The sequence below is a fragment of the Lichenostomus cassidix genome, chromosome 1, assembly GCF_008360975.1.
Source record: "Lichenostomus cassidix isolate B80296 chromosome 1, HeHo_3.0, whole genome shotgun sequence".
NCBI classification, from domain to species: Eukaryota; Metazoa; Chordata; class Aves; order Passeriformes; family Meliphagidae; genus Lichenostomus; species Lichenostomus cassidix.
The window spans coordinates 17903939-17926403 of record NC_139479.1 but is presented as its reverse complement, the minus strand read 5'-3'; the positions used below and the strand labels follow the sequence as shown (position 1 = coordinate 17926403).

General features: G+C 40.9%; 1 protein-coding gene and 1 long non-coding RNA gene across 7 annotated transcripts in view; one reads left to right on the top strand and one right to left on the bottom strand.

The window, feature by feature from the left end:
- Nucleotides 1–1697: 1697 nt before the first annotated feature.
- LOC146444290 (uncharacterized) overlaps nt 1698–22465 on the bottom strand; it is a 77672-nt gene continuing 56904 nt past the window's right edge. For 3 of the 6 annotated variants that reach the window (XR_014849998.1, XR_014850001.1, XR_014850000.1), the window contains one exon: nt 1698–6311. This is a non-coding gene — a long non-coding RNA (uncharacterized LOC146444290). Of the gene's footprint in view, nt 6312–13275; nt 13359–22465 lie in introns of those variants that run through there. The other 3 variants (XR_014850003.1, XR_014850005.1, XR_014849997.1) reach the window with 3 other exon arrangements.
- LOC146444292 (toll-like receptor 7) lies at nt 6203–17442 on the top strand. Its single transcript, XM_085052063.1, has 2 exons — nt 6203–6331; nt 8936–17442. Exons 1-2 carry the CDS (start codon nt 6203–6205, stop codon nt 12077–12079), a joined length of 3273 nt encoding a protein of 1090 aa, XP_084908189.1. The 3' UTR covers nt 12080–17442.

Here is a 22465-nt window from a genome sequence, read left to right as displayed (position 1 = left end):
TTGAAATTTGTGTGTGGACTAAAATAGGAAGATATGTGAGAAACTATTTCAGAAGGTCTTGTAGGCTGTAGGTGGGAAGGAGTTACAAGATTGAAGGATTCCTTGTGCATGTGTGCAAGGAGAGGGAGCAGGACAGCAGATGGGCAGAGGGAGGGGCACAAGGCAGATGGAGAAAATCAGTTAAACCACAAAGACAAAGAACTAGATGATCTTCCAGATGCCTTCCAATCCAAGCCATCCAACGATTCTGTGATCTCGGCTGCCTCTGGCAGTTCCTTGCCTAGCTTTTCTATCTGGTCCTTTCTTTAAATAGTCCTTTTTTGATTTAGTTGTAGGCATGCAGACAGACAAGACCACAAAAACAAGCAAGAAAACTAATGTTTGTATGATATTACAGACAATAAGGGTCTTTTTCCCTCCTAATTATCATAGTGGTGTTATTGATTTACAGCAGAAGCAGGAGAAAGCTCAGGGCCTGGTTAGAAGAGTGGGTGTTTTATGATTTTATTTTAACATCAGAAGGAGGATCTGGGCAACGAAAGGCCTGTCAGGCTGACATGGGTGTCAGCAAAGGTCATGTAGACGATCATTTTGAATGCCATCATACAACAAGTACAGGACAGCCAGGGTATAATGTCCAGCTAGCGTGGGTTTATGAAAGGTGGGTCTTGCTCGACCAACCTGGTCTCCTGTGACAAAATGATCTGCTTAGTGGATGAGGGAAAGGCTGTGAATGTTGTCTATCTAGATTTTAATAAAGCCTTTTACATAATTCTCCACAGCATTATCTAGCCTGGAGAAAAGGAGGCTGAGGGGAGGCCTGAAAGGAGGTTGTACTTAGTGGGAGTCAGTCTTCTCCCAGGTAGAAAGTGACAGGATGAGAGGAAATGGACTGAAGTTGCATCAGAGGAGGTTTACATTAAATATTAGGAAAAAAAAATGGAAAGGGTTTTCAAGCAATGGAACATAGTGCTTAGGGAAGTGGTGGAGTCATCATCCCCAGAAGTGCTCAAAAACATGTGGATATGGCACTTGAGGATATGTTTTAATGGTGAACATGGTCATGGTGCTAGATTGACAGTTAGACTTGATGATCTGCAAGGCCTTTCCAACCTTAATTATTCTAAAATGCTATGGTTTTTAATGTTTGTGTTTGTAATCCAGTAATTTGAAGTACAACCACTTTGTGCTCATTGTGACAGAGACGGTCACCAGTCACCACTTTGCGCATGAATCCCCCTCTGTTTCCAAACAACAAATCTGGGTGGGTACCTTTCCGAGTCAGTTCCCTTAATGCCTCCACCAAGACATTATCTTCAACCTGCTTCAGGACTGCTTGTGTCTGTTGTATGGTGTTCCCAACTGATGTGTGGGAAGTTAAGATCACCCATAAGGACAAGGACAACTGACCTAGAGATATTCCTTAATTCAATATAGAGTAATTCCTCAGTGTCATGGACCCAGATGGGTAATTGATTGTATACTCCCACAACTCCCATGTTCATCCTTCCCAGAGACTCTCAACCATGTCACCACCACCTGCAGGCACTGTACATTTCAATCTCTCCCTATTATATATAACATAAAGACCAGTCCCCTGACTTGCATGCCCTGCCTATCCTTCCTGAAGAGCCTATAACTATGTTCTAATGCAATAACAAAATGAATCCACAGTATTGTTTTATTTGGTAAAGAAATTTCTTAAATGTAAGATTATTTAATTAGAGAAATTTCTTAAATGTCAGATTATTTAATATACATTACTTTGTACATTACTTTGTACTTTGTACCCCCAAGTCTGGGGGTACATAATTACACCAAAGTTTACACCTGAGCACTACACAAAAGGCATGCAACACGTTTAATGCATGATATCAGTTCAGTTGCTTTATACATCAGATCTTTGTTTCAAATAAAGTGCTGAATGGTGTGCCTTCCCTATGCACGAATACTGTAAATAAAACTTCAAAATTACTTGTGCCAAAAGGTTGCTTGTGTTTCTATTCTTTTGAAACTTTTTTTTTTTTTGTTTTGCCCTGTACAGGTCAAATAGAGAAGCATGTAGGCATTGACTCTCATGCAAACTTTGCTCATAAATCATGCTCCAGCTGTCTTGAACATAAGGATGAACTGTTAATCACAGCAGACTGGTAAACATTTTCATAATAAGAGCATCCTACTCCCTATTTTTATGGTCTGACAGAAGGGACACAATGTTTAAATTTCCTTGTGAGTCTGAGTTGCATTTCATGTGCAGTTGAAGTTTGTGTTTCTCAGATTGTTGTAAGCAAACCCACTCAACTGCATTTAACAGAATGAGATGGGGGAAAGAACAGAAGGAAAATTGCAGAAAGAATCTTCCTGTATGTGCTGTGTTTTGTGCACTCGAAATGCTTATGAAGAGTTATAGGTGACTTCCAACAGCTCTGTGAAAACTGCCTCTGTTTTTACAGAATTAAAAGCCTGTCAAACGGGAAGAGAAAATGGTGAGGTGTGATTGTGCTCAAATACCTATGAGCATAGGTATTTAATGCTCTATGCTTCCCACTCCCTGCTTGGATTCTGGTCTGAAGATCAGATGACAGTTCAGCCTGGTGGGAAACACTCCTCTCTCAGCAGCATTCTTTTGAAATAACTGAAAATACATCCCATTGCGTAGCAGAAGTTGAAGGATTTAGCTCATATTTTTCTGTAAACTTTATTTTGACTAGTTTCATTGCCCTAGTGCAAGCAACACATTTTTGGCTTTCTTGGTAAAAGTACTTAATGGTTGCTGCCTTGCTGGAAGCTCTTGTCATGACTCCAGGGGTTTTAATGTCAAATGTTCAGAGCCCGTTTCTGAGGCCATGGACTATGGGGAATGAAACCTGAGCAAGTTTTTGCTCTCCAAGTCCCTCTCTCAGTTGTTGTCAGGCATCTCTCATCAGTGCTGCTGCTCTGCGGTCTCCTGTGTGCTGTGTGGTGGCTGCCCCTGCCTGGCAGCCAAGGCCCACCCATCCGGGCTGGGGAGAAAATCAGGAGGGCAGGTTCAGAGCAGGCCTTGGGTAAAGCCAGGCTAATAAGTTAAGGAAAAAGAAAGGCAAATGATGCAAAAGTAGTCACTCACCACCTCCTGGCAGCAGACCAATGCTTGGCTAGCCTCTGAGTGATGGCTGTTTTAGCTAAATCCATGTTCTGCCACCACCCCACCCCAATTTTATTGCTGGGCATGGAGCCATAATGGCATGAGTAATGCTTTTGGTCAGCGGGGCTCTGTAGTTGTGGCTGTGCTCCCTCCCAGACTCTTGCTCACCCCCAGCCTGCTCACCATTGTAAGAAGCAGAGAATGCCTTGAGCAGCAGCTGCCATGGAGAAAATGGGCTCCATCCCAGCCAGACCCAGTGCAGTTGTTTAGAGTGACAAATGAACTGTGACTATGGACACTCGTCTCTTCTTTTTCCAGGCCTGTGTTGCGCTACATTGCAAGAAAAGATAAAAGAGGATAGAATAAAATAAATGGTACAGAACAGGCAAATCACAGAGACTTGCTGAATTCCCTGCCTTAATTGGGAGTTTTGCACCCATGCATGTACATACACATAAATATCTGCTCTTATTAGCAGGATCCATAGTGAATTGCTTTCATCCAACACTAAGGGAAGAGATCATCCTTGGCAGAATGATGATGGTGATATATTGTAGTTACAGTGATAACATTTTTGTGACAGGATATTATGATAAGTATAGCACATAAATTATTATTACAATGCCACAGGATTTCTACAAACCAAATCAACATAGAACAACATATTGATAGTGTAACACTGAATTTATAATACATTTTAACTTATAATTTCCAATCACCTAAATCCTAACTTAACTTACGATACCTAGTGCCTTGCACCCTCTGCAGATCGAGTCAAATCTTAGTCCATGACTTGCTCCATCAAATAACAATTATAATTAGACTCTCAAAACATATAATACAATGAGTCACTGCCTCCATCCTCAGAGGACACAAACAGTGGTGGAGGCATCTCTGCTGCTGCAGTTTGATGGTTTCACTGTTTAGCAGCAGCTCTAGTTCAAGTCCCCCCTTATGCCTCATAACTGCTTGGATCTCTAGACAGTGATCCATGGGCTGCTGCACTTTGTTCCCTCTTCTGTGGGGGCCTGCTGGGCCAGAGGCCTGTGACCCTTCAGGACAGTGAGGAGGGGAGCAGTCACCTTGTGCCCAGAAACCTTGAGGGTGGGAGGGAGGGGAAAAAAATAATCTGTCTGGGTTTTCTTCTGGGTTCACAGAACCGTCAGGGCCCAAGAATGAGGTGAGGGTGAACGAAGATGTGATCTGCTCAGTCACAGGTGATGGCTGCTTGCCTCATGAATGGGCATTAATTAACTCCATGAGCTGAGGTCAGAGCAGGGGTGCTGGCGGCAGTACCATCAACATTTCACTGCTAGAGGTGCTTCTTAGGGAAGGCAAGAGTGAGGTTTGTGCCCTCTGAAGAGACCCCTGGTCCCACCAAGGCTGCAGGGTAGGGTCCAGAGAACAGCAGTGTGAAAGCACAGGGAAAATCTGGCTCCAGGAGAGGCTCCAGGGCAGCCAGGGAGGCAGGCCAGGGGCTGGGAGTGGAAGCCTCCACCACTGTTAGTGGCAGGCCTTTGGCCTTGGTCAAACAAGATAAAACACTTAGAACATTATGCCATGATGTATCTGCAACTATATCCAGATATATACTGTAGTTACACTGTGCAATATACATTTCTATAGCAGAGCTATTTTTCACACATAATAACAAACATTGTAAATATGTATATACATATGTAAATATATGTATATCTAGAGGGAGATAGAAATCAATCCATTTCAAGTGCAGTTCATGACATTAGAATCAAAATAACCTCTACTGAGTAGTAGCCCTCACAGATAGAAATGTCATGCACAATTGCTGAAAAGACAATGACAAGGCCTAAAATAAATGAGAATATTATGTCTCATGGTGTTTAGAACTCCATAAATTGGAGTCTATGCATGTTTAATATGAGCTGTGTTACAGTTGCTTGCCTGCCCTGCTCTCACCAGTGGGTCCTCCCTTAACATGTGATGCAGTAGGAAGTACTTTTTTGCTTTTCAGTTACTTTATGTTTCACAGGAGGCAAAATAGTTTTTGTGCAACTTCTGGGGAAAACTGATATTTTCAAATCAGTAAATCAATGACTCCCTGTGCCTCTAAAAATCAAACTATAATTCTGAAGTTCTAAACTTCTGAAAACTCCCCTGTATTTACCCTGCCCCCAACTCTCTGAAGGGAAGTATTGCTGTATTTTGCTTCCCACATTTCATAGGTTAAAAAAAAAAAAAAGGAAAGGAGTACTCTGCATTTTTATTAGCACTCAGCTAAAGCTGCAGGTTCACTTTGCATAGAATTGAAACTCCTTGAGCTCTTAGCTGGGTGACAAGAAGTTTCTAATACTAAAGAAAAAAGAAGATCAGCCTTAGTCCAAAAGAAAATTCTACACGTCGGTACACCTATTAAAATTTCCAGTTTGTAGCCATAGACTGTGAGGGGACACCTGTCAAAAAGTACAGGGTTGGGTGACTGGACACTGTGTTTTAGAAAACCTATTCGCAACCAAAGCAAGTGGACATTAGGCATCACATATTCCAGTGACATGCACCAGGGATGTGGTTGGTTGCTTGAAGAAATCAACATTCACATGCCAGCTTGTGCACACTCTTCCACATAGTTTTTACCTTTTGTATTCAGTTTCCTATGCCCTTACCATTATCCTTTTTGTCTTGGTTTTGGTTCCCTTCCCCAAGTCCCATTCACTTAAGAGACATTTCTTCCATAAAGTATTCAAATTAAGAGATTTGTCTGCTTACATTAGCACACAAGTGATTCTTAGTAAGGTCTGAATCCTTGAAGCTATTAGCTGCAGAAATGAATCCCAAATAATAATTATAAAAATTACTAAACTTCCATGTCAATTAACAATTTTTGTCTCCCTTCATGCAGCTTACAGTAAAAAAAGGGAAAAAAAGGAACTTGAGCTTCTGCAATCTTTGTTACTCGTATGAATGTTACCCTTTCATAATGTGTTTGTCTCCTAGCTGATTAATCTCATGCTCTCTCGTTAGGGATTTTGAAGTTGCCTTCCTTTGGTGTTCAGAAGAAAGGAAAGAAGATACAGTGTAGACTTCTGTTGTCTTGAGTGAGTTATGCCATGTTACATTCTCCTCTACACCTTAGCTGAACCAGTGGGAATCACTTTTATTCTGTTTCTTCTGCTCCAGTTTAGAGTCTCTTCCAGCATCAGATCTGCCAGACCTGGAAGCACAAAGAATATGGTATGTTGAACTTTTATTTTGAATTTGCTCTTAGAAATCTTTGACTAGAAGTCTCTCAAGAACATATTCTGCTTTTGTGTTTGCTAAATGGTGCAGTTTACTGTTGTGTTAGAAGCTACAGAGCATTATGACCAGAAAGGAAAGGATTTATCTGTACTCCTATACTTCAGAATGAGCATAACAATGTATTTGCTGCTTGCTGTAACTTCTGAGGTGTTTCTCTAGCCTTTCCACCATGAACTGTTTACATATATATGGAACCCCAGCAGAAAACCTTCCTTCAGAAACACATAGCTGTACTGTTGCTAAATATTTGAAGAACACCCTAAATCATTATGGGTTTGGGCATGTGGCAGTGGAAATCAACAAATTAGTTCTTTTTGAACTTCTTATAAAGCCAAGAGCAGCTCACGTGCATACTCTAGCTGCACTTTTAAACAAGCCTCTCATTGCAAAGACATTGCACAAGACAGCATTGCTTCTTGCTCTTTTTTAGAAGTCTTTTTGTTTGTTCTGCTTATATAATGGACACAAGGTTTTACACATGCAAATAGCCAGATACAGCACCAGAATGTAATTCTTTACAGTTAAAATAGCTAATGCATTACAATGATTTTCAGGAGAGGGAATAATATACAAAGAAATGAAGCACAAAGTTGGTAGGAGCTAGGCTGGCTCTGCAACACCACTTAGGTTCCTAAAAATGTTGTAATAGATGAGAGTTCAAAACCTGAGCATTGTAAAGGACTCAAGAGGTCTTTTTTGACTTCTTAAGAAACTTACAAACATATTCAGGAAGACTTTCAAAGCCCAGATTCACTGCATCTAATTCCAGGCCCCTAAATATGCAGCATTAGTTTCTGTTTGATGTGTAGTAAGCCAGAGCTCTCTCCATCCTCAGAACCAAGCAGCACCTGGAGAAGGATCTCTCAGTCTCTCTCAGTCTCTTTCTTCCTCTTCCCTTCCTCTCTTGAATGTCAGTGCAGCCTAGATTGATGACAATAATTTGAGGAACTTGGGCAAGCACCTAAAATTAAGGGCCTGAGTGCAATGGCTCCATACGAGTTCATGTAGAAAGTTTGTGTCTTCAATTTAGACTGCAATCACATCTTGCCCGTGTCATGCTCTAATGCTTGGACAGAGTTTATTTGGGTTGATCACATCTTTAAATGTTGAATCTAATTAAGTTTTCCTCTTGTTGCATTAAGAGTCTAGCAATTTGGCAGAAAATAACCTCCCTTGCTTTCCAGCTGGTCCTCCAATATCAGAGGGGCTGGGTGCGTCTGGACTTACTTTCTGATTTGAGTCAATTTAGCACCACTAAGTCTGGTCATGTTCCCAGATGCAACAATAGTCTGGGTTATACTACAAACTTCATCTCATTCTCAAACAGAGATTCACCAGTTGTGAGACTTACTGAGTCACGACTGTCAGTCTGGTCGAGTTCAATAAGAACTTTCATGAACACAATTTACCAATAGTGCAGTTTACTGGATAATTGATAAATATACTAGACTTGCAAAATACAAAGGTACAGTGCCATGTAAGTGCTCCCGATGCAAATCTTACCAAAGAAGCATCCCTACTTTGGGGAACAGAGAGAAATAAGTCCACTGACTTGTCTGTAAAATGGTTGTTTTCTCATCCTCTGCAAACAAAAGTTTCAAATGCCAATTTATATTTCTGGGAGAAGTGGAGGCAAGACTGTGGTCAAATATTCTATTACTGCCGTCATTAATGGGGGACAGAGAGCAGCCACTGTAAATGTGTATGAGGGATATCCAGAGTAACAAAGAGATTACAAAGACTTTGGGTCTTGCACAAGGAAAGTACAGAATTGTGACACTTTAGCAAGACTTCCTCTTCTACCTGACTGACTGAAAGTAAAAGGGTTATCTGTTTCTGCCTGATTATGTATCACCCTTCAGCATGCCGTCATGCCCATAGTAATCCCTCAGTCACAGATCTCATGGAAATCCCTTTACCACGTATATCACGGCATATCTCATTGCTCTAGGCCTTATTCCTACACCTTCCTTGTTTTAAAGGAGGAAAGGCTGCTGAAGTTTGATGTGCAGCAGCTGCCAGAATTGCCATCTGTGACTGCAGGTTCTGTGTCAATGGCTGGAGACAGCCAGCACGTCATGGTGTACCATGGATGTGCATTGTTAGATGCACAGTAAATGACACCCGTGTGATGTATCTGGCAGTACACAGAGTCTCTATGCTTTCCCAAACCTGCTCTCTCCTATGCTCCACGGGCACTTGCCAGGGCTAATGATCCTGGCCCCAGGGTCCATTGATCAGCAAAAAAGATGGAGGCAGGCAGCTGAGATATGATGGGCCATTTGGTTATGATAGGAATTCTTTGTGTTTTCATTAGTCTCATAACATACATGACATGCAAAACATGCTGTGCCTTCTGGGAAAAAATAGAAAGGAAATACCAACATGCACCTCCAGAAACTTATCAACCTACCTGCACAGCCACTCCAGGCCAATGTGCAATAACCACAATTTAGCTGTATATTTGGCCTGACCCAGTATGTAGGTGAAATGTTCTCCTTGCATAAAACTAATACTTCTGTATTTTCTTGGTTTTAGGTACCTTGTGCAAAGATGGCAAACACATTGACATTCATCTTGCTCTTCATATTTCCAATGCTGCTGTCAGGAGCTTGGTTTCCCAAAACTTTACCCTGTGATGTTCAGTCTTCAGAAGGAACTGTGAAAGTGGACTGCACTGACCGGCGCCTTACAGAAGTCCCCAGAGGAATCCCTGCAAATGCTACCAACCTTACTCTGAGTATTAACCATATTCCTCATATCTACCCAACATCCTTTGATCATCTTGAAAACCTGCAGGAGATTGACTTCAGGTGCAACTGTGTGCCTGTCAGACTGGGGCCCAAAGATCATGTGTGCACCAGCAGACTGGAGATTGAGCATGGTAGTTTTGCTGCCCTGACAAGATTGAAGTCATTGTATTTGGATGCTAACCAGCTGCTGGAAATACCCCGAGGTCTTCCTGCTACTTTGACCCTGCTGAGCCTGGAAGCAAACACTATCTTTTCTATCCATAAAGCCAACTTGTCAGAGCTAGGAAACATCGAGGCATTGTATCTTGGACAGAACTGTTACTACCGCAATCCATGCAATGTTTCATTTGAAATTGAGGAAACAGCCTTTCTGGGGCTGAAGAGATTAACAATACTATCCCTGAAGTCCAACAACATAACGCATATCCCACCCAATTTGTCGCCTACTTTAAAGGAATTGTATATTTACAACAACATGATTGAAGAGATTCGAGAACAGGATTTAAGGGCCCTTGCCAACCTAGAAATTCTCGACCTAAGTGGCAATTGCCCACGTTGCTATAATGCCCCATATCCTTGCATTCCCTGTCCCAAGGGCTCGATTGAAATCCATTCAAAGGCTTTTGACTCCTTGGCAAATTTAAGAATTTTGCGACTTCACAGTAACTCTCTTCAGAGCATCCCCAGCAGCTGGTTTAAAAACATGAAGAATCTCCAAGAACTTGACCTCTCCCAAAATTTCCTCGTGAGGGAGATTGGAGATGCACAGTTCTTGACGTTCATCCCCAGCCTTGTGCAGCTTGATCTATCCTTTAATTTTGAATTGAAGATGTATTTTCCATTCCTGAATCTTTCTAAAACCTTTTCGTCCCTCTCTAACCTGGAAACCCTGAGGCTCAAGGGTTATGTCTTTAAAGAACTGAGAGCACAAGATCTACACCCACTGCTTCATCTTAAGAATCTAACCATGTTGGATCTTGGCACTAATTTTATTAAAGTTGCAGACCTGACAGTGTTTGAAGAATTCCCAGCTCTTAAGTTCATTGACCTCTCTGTGAATAAAATCTCTCCTTCTTCAGGGGAAAGCAACTTCTATGATTTTTGCTCTAATCCTGGCATTTCAGTAGAGCAATACAGCAGGCAAGTACGACAAGAAATGCATTATTTCAGGTATGATGTGTATGAGCGAAGCTGCCGCTCCAAAGACAAAGAGGGTTCTTCCTACCAATCTGTGGTTAAGGAAGATTGCCTTAACTATGGGAAAACTCTGGATTTAAGCAGGAACAATGTATTTTTTGTTAACCCCTCAGACTTCCAGGGACTTAGCTCCCTTAAATGTCTCAACTTATCAGGTAATGCAATAAGTCAAACTTTAAATGGAAGTGAATTCTCTTACTTGTCTGGATTGAAATATCTGGATTTTTCTAACAACAGAGTTGATTTACTATACCAAACTGCTTTCACAGAGCTAAAACTTTTAGAAATTCTAGATCTGAGCAATAACCAAGATTATTTTCAGGCTGAAGGTATTACTCACGTGCTTAGTTTTATAAAAAGTTTGTCCCATCTGAAGAAGCTGATGATGAATGAGAATGACATTTCTACCACTATTGATACAGGCATGGAAAGTCAATCTCTTCGAATTTTAGAATTCAGAGGAAATCGTTTAGATGCTTTCTGGGCAGATGGCAACAATAGATACTTGTCCTTCTTCAAGAATCTGACCAGCCTGGAAGAACTGGATATTTCCTTCAACTCACTCCATTTTTTGCCTCGTGATGTTTTTGAAAAAATGCCTCCCAGTCTCAAGATCCTCAACTTAAAAAATAACAAACTGAAGAGTTTCATCTGGGAAAGCCTTCCTGCTCTGAGGAACCTAGTAACTCTAGACCTGAGCAATAACCTTCTGACTGCTGTTCCTGACGAACTGTCCAAGTGTACCTTTTCACTTCAAAAACTGATGCTCCGAAAGAATCGCATTCAGCGGCTAACCAAACATTTTCTCAGACGTGCTTTTAGACTGAGGTATTTGGACCTCAGCTTAAACAAGATTGAAATAATTAAGAGATCTAGTTTCCCTGAAAATGTCATCAACAAGCTGGAGATGCTGCTTTTGCATGGCAATCCTTTCAAGTGCAACTGTGAGGCCGTGTGGTTTGTCCGGTGGATCAATCGGACTCAGGTGACCATTCCTCTTCTGGCCACAGATGTGACCTGTGCTGGCCCAGGGGCACATAAGGGAAAGAGCGTGGTTTTCTTGGATCTGTATACCTGTGAGCTGGACACGTCGTATTTGATCCTCTGTCACGCTCTGTCAGCTTCAACCATCCTTGCCTTGATGGTGTTCTCAGTGATGAGCCATCGCTACTTCTGGGATGTGTGGTATAGTTACCATTACTGCACCGCCAAGCTGAAGGGCTACCGGCGCTTGTCTTTACCAGACGTGTGCTACGATGCCTTTATTGCCTATGACAATGAAGATGCAGCTGTGAATGAGTGGGTGCTGCAGGAACTGGTTGAGAGGCTGGAAAACCAAAAAGCCAGGCAGTTCAATCTATGCCTGGAAGGAAGGGACTGGCTCCCAGGACAGCCAGTCTTTGACAACCTTTCCCAGAGCATTCAGCTCAGCAAGAAGACCATATTTGTGCTGACCAAGAGGTACATTAAGAGCGGCAGCTTCAAGACAACATTTTACATGGCTCATCAGCGGCTTCTAGATGACAAAGTGGATGTCATCATCTTGATATTTCTTGAGAAGGTTTTGCAGAAGTCCCGCTATGTCCGGCTGAGGAAGAGGCTGTGCAGAAGTTCTGTCCTGGAATGGCCAACTAATCCTCAGTCTCAGCCCTACTTCTGGCAGTGCCTGAAAAATGCCATAGCTATGAACAATTCCCTGGCTTACAACAAGCTTCTCCAAGAAACTGTTTAGCTCTACTCTCCCTGTAAGTCTTGTTATGATTCACAAAATCAAAAGATCCTGTGCAGAAGATCCTGAACTTCATTTGCAGAAGCTGTCAAAGCATGGAAGATAAACATTTTTGATGTTATACCCCAAAATGAAAAGCACAAGTAGTTCCAAATCAAATAACTCACTTGTGCTCTGACAAGTTTGAACAGAAACTGTTGCCAGAACAGATGTTTAGCTGACATGCACCTTGCTTTCCACTGATCGCTTCACAGCAAGGCAAGATGCTAAAATGGGAAGGTTTGTGATATCAGGTTCAGTATTGCTTGCAGGCTACTGTGTTAAAACAAGGAGGGGGAGCATAATAGCAGAGAGGCAGGGGAATAGGCACAAGGCAGATGGAGAAAATCAAGTAAACCAAGGAGGAAGTGAGAAGAGACAAAGGAAGAAAGGTAAAAACAAAAAAGAGAAAGTAGAAAAGGTGGTTAGAAAGGAGGAACATGCAGCTATGCTATTGCATGGTAGAAGTTCAGGAGAATTTACTGCTAATTTCCAAAAAACTTTGGAAACTAACTAATGACTTTTTTCACCTGCCTTCTGGACTGTTGGCAGAGCTAGCTCCTCCCTGAAGACTGAGGGCTCCTCTCTACTGTTGTGCTGTCTATTTGAGGAGCTCAGCTTCTCCATTTCCACCCAAGTCCTGAGTGACCACCCCTTCTGTATCAGCTGGGTGTTAGCTGCTCCAGCCAGGGCTCGGGTCTTAGGACATACCTCCACCGACCCAGACTTTCTCCAGAAGTAAGCCTAGTTAGAATTTGGAAGTGAGAAACATGTAAGATCAGTTCATGCAAGGAAATTATCCACCCCACTGTTTCTTTAGCTGTGCTGTGGTGCTCCAGAGCAGCCTTAAGCCCGCCTTCATCTCCTTGTTCCCCAGGCATGTCCCTCTCTCACAGCAGCTGATGGCACACCACTAAACACTTGAGGTAGGAATGGGTGTGACTTTAGAGACATTCTAAAAAAGGGAAGAATCAATACTTAGAAAAAAAACCCACCTGAGTCTGTTCCCCACCGCGTGTCACAGTACAGACTAATTGAACATATAACAGTATTTCAAATGAAACCTTTTGTATTGGCAGCCTAAACCTCTGAGAATGACATGGGCAGGTTCTCAGATTGATGTGATGATGTCTGTTTTGGAAGAAGCAGTACGTTCTCACCTTGCTAGGCATTTCTGTCTGCAGCAGTCTGGGCATCTTCTCTCTTGCTCAAAGCCCTCTTTTTTTCTGGCAAATAGTCTTGGCGACATCTCTGGATGATGGGGAACTGTGACTCTTAGCTGCATTAAACTTGTTTATTTCAGATGCGGCCTGCATTTCCTCACCTAAGTGTTCTGACTGGTCCTTTCTTTAAATATCTTATTTTTTATTTACTTATAGGCAACAACACAGACAAAAAAAGAAACAAAAATAAAGGAAACTTCATATAAAAATATTACAGATAAGAATGGTTTCTTTCCTCTCAATTTGTCACAACATTTTTATTGAATGAATACAGAAACAGGAAAAAGATGAGGATCTGGTTAAAAAGTCAGTTTTAGGGTTATATTTTAATAATAGGTATTTCTGGTGGGTTTTTTTGTTAGCCTAAACAACCTGTATCTCCAAATATGAAAACATGAGCTGTAATATGAGTCTTTCCTTATGGTAATGCTTGAAACAGGAACCTCTGTTTCCCAGTTACTCACACAACCTCTGCCTCCCCACAAAATGTTTATTTGTAGCAGATCCTCTTTCTCAGCCTTGTTGATTAGAGCAGGAACACCAGGTCACTTAGCCTTTCTGAGGCTAAGGGGAGAGGTATTTTCACCTCTTCCATTGAGGAGCATACACAGGTGGGTATGAGATGGGTATGTATTGATACAGGTACTAAGGGAGCTGACGAGGAAAGATATCCTCCTTGATTTGTTGCTTGCTAACAAGAAAGCTTCATGAGTGAAGTGGTGATTGGTGGGCATTTTGGACCATGAAGCAGTTGAATCTAAAATATCTGGTGACAGGAGGAAACTAGACAGCAAAACTCTAAATGTGAAAAGAGTAGACTTCAGGCTGCTCAGGGTACTAGTTTGCAAGGCCCCCTGGGAAAATGGTTTTGGAGATTCTTGCATCTACTAGTGTGCTCCCATTTCAAATACCAGCTTCTCAGAGCACAGGAGCATGCAATTCCAAAATGCTGGAAGACATGGTGAAGGAAAGTGGTGAGGCAGAACGGCTGTCTTGGCTGACCAGGGATCTTTCTCTGTACCTAAGGCAGGAAAAAGAAAGTGCATGGCCAGTGAAAGGAAGGTTGAGTGACTTGGGATGATGTTGTGGTTTAACCCCAAATGGCAACTAAGCACCACACAATCACTCACTCATTTCTCCCCCACCATGGTGGGATGGGGAGGAGAATCACAAAAGAAAAGTAAAACTTCCTGGTTGAGATAAGAACAGTTTAATAGTTGAAAAGAATTAAAATATAATATTGCAACAACATCAATAATGACAATAAAAAGGGAAGAGAGAGAGAGACAGGGAGAGAGAAAATCTATGAATGACAAGTGATGCACAAGAGTAGCTCACCACCTGCTCACAAATGCAAAACCCATCTCCAAACCACAATCAGACCCTTTTCTGTGTAACTTCAGCTGTTCACATACTGCACATGACATTCTGCGATAAAATATATCCCTTTGGCCAGTTCAGGTCAGCCGTCCCAGCTATGCTCCCTCACAGCTTCTTGTGCACTTCTCTCTGGCAGAGCTTGGAGCTTGCTTGCCTGGTTGGTGTAGCAGTGTCTGAGTTACAAAACAGTGAAGAGTCCTGAGGTTTCTACACATCAGGGTTTCGTAATGGTATAGCTTGTGATCTGGTGTGAGGTCAGTTAGGAGGAGGAACTATGGGGTTTTGGTCAATTTAAAAGTAGATTTCTATGGCTGCATCAACAGGTCTGTGTGTCATTCCCCCTTCAGATGTGACATAGAGACATTTATGAATATCTCATCCTAATGCAGGAATTTAGGAAGGATGCAAAATACAATTATTTTATTTGCAACTCAAAAGTGGGATTTTTCTCCATTACCTCTGTAGGTGTTTGTATTGATAAACACTTCCAGTTAGGCAAGGTGGCTGCTGCTCCAGGCTTACGTGTGCAGCAAGCTGGTCTTAAATAGCCATGTCACACGGACATCAAAATATCATATGTACTATTAACACCCACTGTGATGACTAAAGATGTTCTTTATCAATTGCTATTTCCTTACAGAAATTGTAACAGATAATGGCTAGATTTTATATTTAGTCTATGTGGCCTGGAAAGACCACACATGGAGCAGAAGAAGCAGAAGGAGGAGAAAGGAAGAAGAATATTGGCAAATCAATTGAATTTTTACAGTTCTTCTAGAATTGGCAGCAAAATTATGCTGTTTACATTACTATCATTAGTGTGGTGCAAAAATTATCATCCCTGAAAGCTGGTAAGAAACATCTATACTTACAGCACAAGTTTATATGACTGTTAAATACTCTCTGGTCTCTTTGATCTCTGTTTTAAGAACTGACATATGAGGAAATTGCAGCTGCCCCCCTGTGAGAAAAATTTATATTTGAAGGGGCTTCTGAAATCAGAGCAGGACTGATTTCAACATAGCTTGTTTAGTCTCTTGTTCTGCAATAAAATTGGGGTGCTATGTAGCAAACACAGTATTCTAGAAAGGAACTTTATAACATCATCTTTAAAAATGCATTGTGTAGTTGATCACACTGGGGGTCAATAGGCCATCTAGAACAGTGAACCTATTTTTTTTTTGTCTCCTGAATAACCCTGCCTTTTCATTTCCTCAATCTTGTTCTGAAAGTATCTTCCTGTAGACATTAGCCCTATGATAGGTTGTTAATTGCAAAAAAAAATCAGCCACAGGCCAAAGTTCTCCATTTACTCTGAAGAAGATATTCAGATCATTTTGGTTATAATTACTCTCAGTTGCCTCTGGAGGAGCTCAAGTTCATTGAATATATATGGAAGTTAGCCTCCTAATTTGGGAAGACAAATTGTGTGTCCAAATACAAAAGACATACACATTAATCCATCATTATCTCTAGGAATATAAGTGATAAAAATAAACCACTGAGGAGTCAAATCACTTCTACTATACCCATCTACTGCTGCAGAAACTAAAAAGAGAATCTGGATATCCAACTTCCAAAAGCATCCTGCATGCATTCCTTAGTTAATAGGCACTTAGAGGTTATTATATAAGGGATAATTTAATTAGAAAAATAGCCAAAATTGAGAATCAAATGTGCACCGAGCAAGAAATTTTTAATTTGGGTGTGCAAAGTATGAGACAGTAGGAAGCCCTACTACCTTCAGGAAACTCAGCTGGTTAGGGTCTTTTTCTTTTGGTGGGACAGTATCTTTGTTCAAGACATTCAATCCTGGGCTAAAGAAGTGTATCAAAATAGACACTGATCAAAATCCATGGCCTTATTCTCTCTTTGCTTTTTTCCCTTTATTGTTTCTACATACTGCTAAGAGCAACATTTTGAGCAAAAGTACCTCTACGTAACTTGAGTTTTTTTAAAAGAGAAACACCCACAAAATCAAAACCATCTTTGCCGAGGCGAATTCAGAAACATTTAAGGAAATAAAGTTTCAGTGTTTTTCTAATAATTACATTATTGAAGGAGTGATAATAGATTTATACAATTCTGGAAAAGCTGGCAGCTGTAAAACGGAAGGTTTCCACTTTTTGTTTCTAAATATTTTTCTGAATATTTTCTTTCATTTTACAAGCTAAGTTCTAGTGGCACTGTCTTAGCCATGTGGTTTATCTATGTCATACTACCCATAGTAATATCTGCTACTCTAGTATCATATATCTTCTCTTTATTAAGCCTCCACAAGACTGAGAATGTCTGGAAGTATGTGTTGCTTAAAACACACACATGCCCAACCTCGTATTTTCCTACAGAGAGAGTAGTTTTCAACTAAAGAGAAAAATTATCAATGAGCTCTTTGTGAATATACCTCCTTTTCCTTCACTAATTTTTTATGCTTTTGCTTTGCTATCTAAAGAAATATTAGAAATCTGAATCCTAACTGATCTCCCACAGTGACAAATTGCTTTTGGTGCAGAAAAACAAAGGAAAATTTCCTGACACATAAAACAAGAGAAGTTTTAGCTTATATTCTTGTTTTATTGTTTGTAAATTAGTCTTTGCTATAATTTACACAGAATATTTGAGGTTCACAAGTCTATATGGAAGCATTACATTCATACAAGATTATGCTCTTAAACATTGCACCTAAATCCTGCATTCTGTTCATAATAAAATTTCTTAACCTAATTACTTTGGTTTAAGAATTACTTTTAGTACCAGTATTAATTTAGCAAAAACTTAATCGCTAAGCTATGTTCTTGTTTATCTATCCTGAACTTCCATTCATGATGCAAAAGAAAGAACTCACAAAGTAAAAATTGTATTGACCCTAGCTCCTTTGGAAAAAGAAATGTCAAAGTCTTTTCATACTTCCCTGTAGTTTCTCACCTTGCTTGTTCCTCTCAGAAGTTCCACAGCATCACTGTGACAGTGTGTTTTAGAGTCCTAAAACCCACCTCAGGCAGTGGCAGCAACATCAGCTCATCAAAATCCCAGAGCTTGACTATTGGTCTTTGAAAATCAACCAGAAATTTGGGCTGCTGCAAGAAGCAGAAGAAGTGATGTATAGCCTGTACCTAATGCCAGAAAACTTATAAACTGGTGTGTCAAAGTGTGAAAAAAGTGATGAAAAAGGGAGCAGCAGCTAGTGGCTTTAGCTTCCACCCTTGTAATATCACTGAAACCACCTTTTCTGTTGTTTCACCCTGGGTGTAACATCTGGCATGAGAAAAGAAGAAGCCCCTCATGTGGGTTTTGGTTTTGATGTGCACCTCAACTGGATCTGAAAAGAGAGGGAAGAGAGAGGATGCTGGCATGGATTGTAAGTTGCCATGTTGACTCATCTCACTGGTGTCTGGGAGGAGGACACACTGCATTTTGAAGGATAACTCTAACTTTTGTAAAGATTGGAGAAACATGTCCTAGAAAAAGTGATCCATGTAAAGAATAACTTATGATATTACTTTAGTTGTGTAGTACTTATCTTCCACCCTATACATCCTATTTTCTCACTTGTTCCAAGTAAGAAAAGGAATCGTGTTACAAGCATGGGCAGTGTTTCCTAAACACATTTTTAAGGGCCAGGAAACATGTCCATAAAATACCCCTCAGATGCAGTTGCCTCATGTATTTAAGGAGTAAATCAAGGGCAACAGATTACCTCTTAGTACTACTTCCTCCCAGACACTCTTCTTCAGCTTCTCATGATGACTGTGAACACCAAATACCAAACTAATTAATAAATCTCTCAGAAAGACTGTGGTTTACATATTGAAAGAAAAAAAACCCTCAGGAAACGGCACTTCTAAAGCAAGCTAAATATATAACTAGCTCAGAAGAAAGAGGAACCTAAGAACACAAAGAAACATGTTTTCTCAAAGGAGTATTCTATTGTTAGGAACAAAAAAAAAATTAATTGGCAATCCCAGTCTGGCACTGTTCTTAAAAAATTTCTTATATTAGTAATTTTACACATAATATGTGATTACTAATGTATAATGAGAAAATATTTCCCTCTCTTGGATAGGACTGTTCTTTTTTCAAAAAGAAAAATAAAAGCCCTCCTGTTCTGATGTCTCATGAAAAGGCACTTCAGACTTGTGTGGGTGATAACAGGAGTGGAGGAGCAAGGAGAGAAAAGAGCAGATGCTCCACTTGCCCACTCTGTGGGCAGCTGGCCTGCGAACAAAAATTAAGAGGGAGAAGTTCAGAGTCATATAACCCAAAGCCTGCCACAAGCAGCTCCCTCTTAACCAGGAGCCAGGCTGTCTCCAGGGAGTCCAAGGGGAGATGCCCTTCCTTCAGTATGATTCTGCACTTAGGGTTCAGGGAATGGTGCTAGAAAAGCATAGTGTGAATGCCTCCACCTTGTCCAGACCTCCAGTTTAGACTGTCCTTTCATGAGACAACCTGCTGCAGACTCACAAATGCTCTCTAATATTGTTTCTTCGGGAAAAATAAAGCTCACAGCTTCGGCTTCCAGGCTCAACCATTTTCTCATATCTACCTACACAGAATTTTTCTGATTCTGTTGCAGGACAAAGGGCTCAGACAGGACTTTAACAACAAACTTGACACAACAGAGCCTAAGCCTCATTGGCAATCCTCTAAACTAGCCCTCTTTGGCTGGAGGTAGGGTTGACATTTCACTGAGTGTAAGCTTGAGAAGGATGACCAGAGACAGTGACTGAAGGACAAGGGAAATTCTACAGACCCAAAAACCACTTAAATGAAAGATGAACTAATCAGGATAGCATGTAAAAATAACTTAATACCCCATTGTCTTGTGAATTTATTAGGTTCTTTCCCTCTCGTTTCCAAGTCTTCCTCTAATTGTCCTTAACTCTGCATTGTTGTGATTTGTTATATACTGAATATTGTGCAGAGGGGAAAAAAGTCTAAAATTGTATTAACTCCTGTTCATAAATTGCTGATAACTGCAATAATTTACGACTTCTCTCTTGTCTCCCCTGTCCATCTGTGTCTTGTCTCTCCATGTCAATATGTTGTCATGCCTACAGCAAAACACAGTAACTGTTGCATCTTAGTTATACAATGCAACTGTTTTTCAGGGGCAGAAATGGAAAATTTCTTGTAGTATAACTGAATGGAAAATGCATGTTGGATGAATGAAACATTACAAACCGGAGCATGAGATGAAGGCATTGAGTGCACCCTTGGCAAATTTGCAGATGAAACCAGGGTGAATGGTGTGGTTGGTGCAAGGTGCTGTACTTGTGTCAGGGCAATCATCTGTATCAATACAGGCTGGGGGATGAGCAGATCAAGAGCAGCCCTGCCAAGAAGGACTTGGGGGACTGTGGATGAGAGGCTGGACATGACCTGGCAATGTGGACTTGTGGCACTGAAAGTCAAACATATTCTGGGCTGCATCAGAAGCAGCATGGCCAGCAGGGCAAGGGAGAGGGTTCTGCCCCTCTGCTCTGCTCTGAGAGAGCTGGGATTGTTCAGCTTGGAGAAGACAAGGCTTTAGGGTGACTTAATTAATTGTGGCCTTCCAGGACCTGAAGGGAGCTTACAAGAAAGATAGAAAGGAACTTTTTATAAGTGTGTGTAATTACAGGACAAGGGGGAATGGCTTCAAATTGAAAGAGAGTATATTTATTTTTAGATAAATTTAGGAAGAAATTCTTTCTGTGAGAGTGTTGAGGAACTGGTATAGGTTGCCCAGAGAAATTGCAGGTGCCTCATCCCTGGAAGTGTTCAAGGCCAGATTGGATGAGGCCCTGAGGAGCCTGGTCTAGTGGAAGGTGTCCCTGCCCATGGCAGGGGGGTTGGAACTAGTTGATCTTTAAGGCCTCTTCCTACTCAAGGCATTCTGTTCTATGATTGGAAGACTGCACTCTGAGATTGATGTATTCTGTTCTTGAGGAAGAGTATTGTTGAGATAGTTAGTTCTCCCTGAATACTCACATTCCTCTGTCTGCTTATCACCACATGCCTGCCCACCCATCACATGGACATAACGATTTTACTTCATATTTTTCATAACACATTTTATTGTTCTCCCCCCTTATTTCACTTTCACTTCCTATTTTATGGGGAAGTTTTTCTGCAGAGCAAACAAACTGACTCAACGTTAATCTCAAATATCTATATTTTCTTTAGTCATTAGGTTTTGTTCTCATTTTAGACAACAAAAGAGCTCATGCTAGCTATCTAGTATGAGATATTTGTGTGCATGTGTATTAAATAAAAGCACATCCAGGACACACTGCATGGCATTCTACAACAATGCTGAAGACACACCTTTATTGCATATTCAGACACATTTCTTCATCTCACTCCAGGAAAACCACTGCATTACCTGCCAGTATTGTTTTGTCATTTCCACATGTAAACAGTTATCTCCTTCAGCATAAATTTATATTGAATCTTTTTTTTTCATAATTATATAAGTGGTTGAGTAATTTTTCATTTGCATGGTTATGTGTCACAGTGCCATGTAGCAATACCTATGCTAGAGAATTGCATTATGTTTCAGGTTTGTTGCTGCATGTGATCCAGCTGTTAATGTAAATAAATTTTGAATTATCAGTGTAGAGGATTTAATAACATTTTCATCACTTAAGCTTGTCCTTCTGTCTAAATTTTAACCTACTGGAGAGAATTTGAAGGCTTGTAACAGCTAATGCCAACACTTTTTGCATGTTTTATTCATGTGAAGATGTTTGCTCTGAAGTAAATGAGCAGAGTGAAACCTAATTTCACCTTGGTCACTTTAATACAGACTATGAGCATAGTGCTCAGTCTGTAATACAGGATTAATACCTTATTTTAGTATGTGAAAAGTAGAATCAACAAGCTGTGAGTTCAAATCAGGCCATGGGAGGACTAGAGAAAGAGTGCATCCCAAAGTCATGACTTTTTGAGAGGGTTTTAGCAGTTTCAAGAAAATTTAAATTTTGATACTGGACTGAAATTGTCATATTAATTGCAAAGAATGTAACCAGTGGAGGTCTTCAGCCTATGTATAGATCAAATGGAATTTTCTCAAGTTTAAAAAAGTTGAAGGAACTACATCTTAATGGCAATGATTGAAGGAGACAGTACCTAAAGGCCTTCTGCCTACTTTGCCCAATAAGGGTTCATGTCCATCAGCATCTTTTCCATTACAACACCTCCTCAGTCTTGAAGGAAATTGGTGGGGGTTAGAACTGGGACTTTAGTGAACCCTGTGGAAAATATCCTCCCACAGAACTTGGGGCTCTCCTGCTCCACCAACCTGACTGTGTTGTTATTGTCCCGCAGTAACCTGACCTGGGTGTGATCCTCCCCACCTGGACCTCTACAGCACCTTGACCTGAGTCAAAGTGCCTCAACTGCAATTCTCCATTTCAACTTTGCTCTGGAAAATCTCATGTTCAATGCATCCTTACCAAAGCATATTTTAATTCTGACTCCACAAAATACCTGCTGTTTGCTCTCAAAAACTCCTAGAGCTGTGAGTGAATCCTTTTGCATCTGATTTCCTCAGGCAGGTCATAGCCTCTGGAGAGGTTGTACAGAGTTAATCTGCTCTGAAAGAGCAGGATTTATCTTTCAATTACCAGAGGCAAATCCAGTCATGGTACTGAAACCTTTCTCAACACTTAAAATCCCCAAAATCATTGTAGACAGAGGAAGTTATCACTGTTGCTATTAACACTATATGTCAAAGAGCAAACCAAAGGATGCACAAACTTTTGTT